The sequence below is a fragment of the Mesitornis unicolor genome, unplaced genomic scaffold (genome assembly GCF_000695765.1).
Source record: "Mesitornis unicolor isolate BGI_N332 unplaced genomic scaffold, ASM69576v1 scaffold8380, whole genome shotgun sequence".
Lineage (NCBI taxonomy): Eukaryota > Metazoa > Chordata > Aves > Mesitornithiformes > Mesitornithidae > Mesitornis > Mesitornis unicolor.
In genome coordinates this window covers 217,124-222,326 of record NW_010156273.1, presented here as the reverse complement: position 1 = coordinate 222,326, position 5,203 = coordinate 217,124, and the positions used below count along the sequence as shown (strand labels likewise).

Sequence of the window (5,203 nt, the reverse complement as noted above, 5' to 3'; positions counted from 1 at the left end):
TCTGTTGACTGTTTCTATCAGAAATTTAAACTACCGTTGAGGTCAAGGTTTTCAAGCTGTTAACACTACCAATTGAAACTTACTTTCAAGGCAGCTTGAACCTTTAACTCTTTCCTAAGAGTTTTTAACATGCAAATCTTCCATTCTGTAAAGCAATGATGTAAAACAGCAGTTAACAAGACTAAAAACAGACTTCGTATCTTAAGAGAACCACCTACCTGACTAACATATATAGGAATATAATGCAGATGTAGTTTTTGATTGAGATGGCAGAAGTATGACACACTAACCCCTCTTTTCAGGCACATGAGCAAGAACAAAGCAGAAAACAAAGGTGTGGAAAAACATCTGGGTAGCAAGGAGATGTAAGAAGTCAGATTGAATCTGTAGTGCTGTGGCTGTGCTGACTTCAAAGAAAAATTCTGTCTTGGCTTTGTCAGAAGTAAGGACAAAACCCAAGCACTCTGACCTACCTGTGACTCCAGCTGCTCTACCTGACAGGGCTACAGAGGAGCTGTACCAGCTCGGTGTGGGTAGGTTTCATTTAAGGAAATGTGCAGTTCTTAATATGGCTGAAGTATTGTCACTCATCAACAATGTTCCCTCCTGGAGAACAAAGAGTTAAATTGTTAAACTTCAACTGAAGTGAACACAAGCATCAAAACTGATAAGGCAACCACAAGGGTGGAGAAAAATTTTAAAATGGCAAAGGAAAAAAAAAACACAACCCAAAAAACCCACTATGTTTAAAATTCAGTATTATTTGGCAGGGAAAAACTTAACAGTAAAATTCTGCATACGGCTTGCAGTACACACACTCTCAAACTGCTGTATAGCAATGTTCCAGCTGCTCTCTGGTTTTTCTCACCCTACTTTAAATTGTGTAGTGGAGCAGTTATCCCTCTCTTCCTGATTTGATCCTCTCTTCCAAAGGCATGGAACTCTTCCTTACTCTCCTCATAGTACTGCGCAAGCCTACAGAAATGCAACACAGCAGCCACCATTCACGCAGGTGACGTAACGCTACTCACAGTAGTACTCTGAAGTGGTGGCTTGTTAGTCGTGGAAAAATGAAAGCTCTGAAATCCATTGTATTCATGAGAAGATGGGTGTTACTTCTTATGCGTGCTGTACAGCGGTTCTACTGTTGTTGCAGAAATGGTGGCAAGATTCTTGGAGTTTGACAGCACTCTTGGGCCCTAATTCAGACACTCAGACAGCAGCTGGGTATGGTAGGCTCCATGCAGTGTGATAAATCCTGCTCGGGTGTCCTCAGTGGTCTATGTAGAGTTCCTGTTTCCTAATTACTATAAATACAAACCTTATTATGCAAAATCTAAATTTGTCCTATAAGATAATGTATAAAAGTACATTGCTTATATTACAAACTTGGAATTTATTAAATGCTATAAAAATCCATTAAAAACAAAGTTACTAAAAAATCTGGGACATTCCAGATTCATCAGTAACGAGAGACTCAACCAACCTTGTTTTTCACAAGGCAAAGACAACCGAGAACGTTGTTTCCTATACTTTATTTCTTCAGTCAGAGACAATCACACATCTGTCCCAATTTTTCCCATCAAATAAATCCTCTTGATTTTTCTTTTCCAACCCCTCCCTAAACTACCCCATCATGCTACCTTTGGCATGGGAAAGAATAGCAGCATGAACTTCAAACATAGCTACTTCAGCAAAAATTAGGTAACGGCATGTAAATCTACCTGTATCTGGTAACATGCACTGGCCAAGCCAGGTTATTAATCTTTGACAGTGAAAATATTTCTGAGTGGCAGATTTTGCTGCTTAATAAAGTACACCTATGAAAAAACTTTTAAGCCTCACTCCCTCACACAATTCCCCAAAATGTGACTAAAAAGTGAGCAGGAAGGGAAGTACCTCCCTGGATGTGTATTTCCCGCTTCATTTATATTAAGTCAAAGACTGACATCAGAACTCTTCTTAAGCCATTTATCAAAATCATTTGCATGGACAAACCCTCTGTTTTTCTCTCATTCATTTTTTAGCTTGGTCTTCCAGCAAATCTTTAGCTTCATTGATTTTGGCTGCTACATATGGAGAGCCACCTGGAAGAAAGAGAACCTCGTGTCACATCAGATGAAGAAAGTATTTTCTTTCAGTGTTGTTAATAATGCCACAGTACACAGGGAAAAAACCAAAAGTTATTAAAAGACATTAAAGAACAAGCTGCGTGATGCCTGAAGCCATCTAAGTTTACACATGCATTCACTGCAGTAGCTGGAAGTACAGACAGCTCATTCCTGTTAAGTTGCTTTTCGTTTAGTCTAGTGGGTTTTTTTTCCTCCAGTTTTATCAGTCATAAATGAATTGGTCACTAATGACTAACTGATGTGAATACAGAAGCCTTAAACTAACAGGTCTGCAGATAAACCTTCCCCTCAACTCCAGGCCAGCACGTGGGCTGCTGCTGTACTGCTGGGCTAGTGCTCTATTAAACGTGGCGCACAAATGACTCACAAAGACGCTGGAACAGAATCCACACCGTAAATGCAATGAAATTGTAACTGACCATGAGGTGTAAAGATCTGCAGCATGGCTTTGTGGCAAGTATACCATTTACTAGTTCTAGAATTACTCTCATTTACTTGAAGCTTGCTTTAACTTGTTTAGGTCACGTAAAACATGTGAAATGCTCCTAGCAGTCTTCGAGGTTCGAGCATACATTCAATAAAGTTAATGTTACAGTTAACTTCCACCAGTCTCCATAGCTCTCTCTGACAGGCATATCCCAAGGATTATTTTGGATTTTGCTGCATAAAAGTAAAGTAATGAAGTTCAACAGTCACTCTCAAGGAAGCAATTTCACCTTTTAGGTGAGGATTAAAAAGTTAAATGCCAAGCACTAACAAATGATTGTGTCTCACTGATGTAAACAGCATTCAGAACAGGTATAGATGCCTATAGAATCTCTCTGCTTGCTTTAGAGCATTCCAACACAACAATATGCTCCAAAACCATAAATAAGGATTAAGGCACCCTCAACTTTGTTTAGGCTCAACAGTTTTTTTAGCAGCTGAGGCAGTCATACATCAGTCACTTCGTCCCCACAGCTCTACTAATCTACTAATGTATTAGTTCATTAATGCAACTTAATTCACTTACCTTTATCTGGATGATTCAGAAGCATGATCCGTCTATGAGCTTCTCGAATTTTACTTCTGTTGGCTGTAGGGCTTTAAAAGAGAAAAAGTGATTTAAGGAGGCCTTATAAAATCCCCCAGATCTTTAAAAGGTATATTTGAACTAGCAAGTACTCTGTCTTATCCATAAACCTTGGCTTTGCATGTGTTTTTCTTTTCCTATTACTGATGTGTAGCATACAAGTCCTGGAGAGGGTTTCTAAGGCTCTTCCAAAATACTGTATGCTGAAGACAAGACATAGCAGTCTAATACGGTGAAGGACATTCACACGGTTGAAAACAAACAACTACATTGCAGTATTTTTACTGGGACAACTTCCTAAAGGCTGGAGGAAAAAAAACACAAATCCCAAACACCACAAAGTTTGCTCATGATTTATTAAAATACAAAACTGTTTGCATACAAACTTCACTCTTGGAAGCTGCCTCCAAACAGAAATGGTTCCTATTCTGTATCTTATTAGATATATTTGTGCATTTGGCCTTAAGCCTCTTCAGGTTTCAGCAGGGATAGCTGCCATACTCCTACCTACGATGTTCTAGAAGCGATGAATTTACTCCACATGCAAGGGGGTTCACAGCACCTTCACACCGCATGTCTGACATTCACCAGCAGTGACAGGAATCACAGGCAAACAGCACACCCATGTTCCCCACACCGAGTAGCCCCAAAGGCTTCTTGAAAATGTGTATTTACCAGGACCTGTACGTGGCTTTTGAATGTGCCAGGGATTTGCACATGCAGGGAAGTCCAGCTTTAAGCAAGCCGACGTGCAACAAAGAAGCCCAAATAAGTAAAAAAAAAATCCTGAAAGGCAACTTCATACTTCCTAACTTGGCAATGACAATCCCAGGACAAAGGACAGTCTTAAGCATTGGGAACTACATCCTTTTCCAAACAGGCCGGCAACTAGGTAACACCATAGTGTCCTTTTTACCTTTCATTTCTAATAAATTTCCTTTTACCTCACTCCCAGTATTAAAGCTGCTTCCCGTTTAGTCATTTTGGGTTCAAATCCACCTCTGTAATAACCATTGAAGGCCTGAAAGAAAAAACATGTTAGTTTAAAAACCATACATTTTTAAGTTTAACTTTATCAGCTGAAACAACTCATTATTGTTTCAGTAGCTGCTGAGCGAAGCTTCTTTTGCACTTGTAATAAGAAATGCAGTTCTTGAAGCAGTGTAACATTATTTAAATGAGTAGTTAAACTTGCCAAAACAAGTTCTTGATGAGTCAATGACCATCAGAATTGCTGCGATTGTTATTACTGACAAATTATGTTTAGAAGAAAATACAGTAATGCTATTCAGAGACAATAATCTGTAGTTATTTCACCAAGTAAACTTTTAATTAAAAAGATACTATTGATACAAAAACTTACTGGTTTTGGCAGATTCTGAAGTGCTTGCTTTACTTGTGGCTCCATTTGCTTCATAGCTTTCAGTGCATAGCGACCTTAAAGAAATCGGTGTTGAACAAAGAAAGTATAAAATTTCATAAAGATTTCACAATTCAGTGCAACCGGTAACTTGTGGATTAGAATGGATTAGAATGTGGAATAAACTTTTGGGGACATAAAAAGTAAGAACTTTGATTTTTTTTTAAATTACAGCTATGTTTCTCAATACAGGCTCTCCCAAAAGACTGTCACGTTATCGGCTATTAAACTACCTTAAAATTCATTGGTACTGAAGCAGGCAATGATAAGCACAACTCCCATCATCATGGGTTCAGCACCCTCTCATCATCTACAAACCTGCAAATCCAGCTGCTGCTATGGTCAGGCCAACCGCCACCATGGTACTGGCCTGCACAGGGAACACAAAAAGCATGTGTTTACCAAAGGAAAAGGAAAAAAGCCCGCCCGGCAATCTCTACAGTAGGTCGCACTGGTATATACCTGAAAACACCACAACCGGAGGAAAAGCGGTCATAATACAATTTACTTCAGCCACGCCACTGTCAGTGACCGCAGGGGCACAGCCAAACAGCGCAGCCGCTGCTTGGCAGCGGGGCC

At 39.5% G+C, this 5,203-nt stretch overlaps 1 protein-coding gene across 1 annotated transcript; it reads right to left on the bottom strand.

Moving 5' to 3' along the window:
- Window positions 1-2,016: 2,016 nt before the first annotated feature.
- On the bottom strand, window positions 2,017-4,985 carry DNAJC19 (DnaJ (Hsp40) homolog, subfamily C, member 19). The gene is made up of 5 exons (XM_010187301.1): window positions 4,943-4,985; window positions 4,568-4,641; window positions 4,149-4,225; window positions 3,145-3,215; window positions 2,017-2,087 (listed from the first exon to the last, which is right to left on the bottom strand). The coding sequence occupies exons 1-5, from the start codon at window positions 4,983-4,985 to the stop codon at window positions 2,017-2,019; spliced, it is 336 nt and encodes a 111-aa protein (XP_010185603.1).
- Window positions 4,986-5,203: the final 218 nt, after the last annotated feature.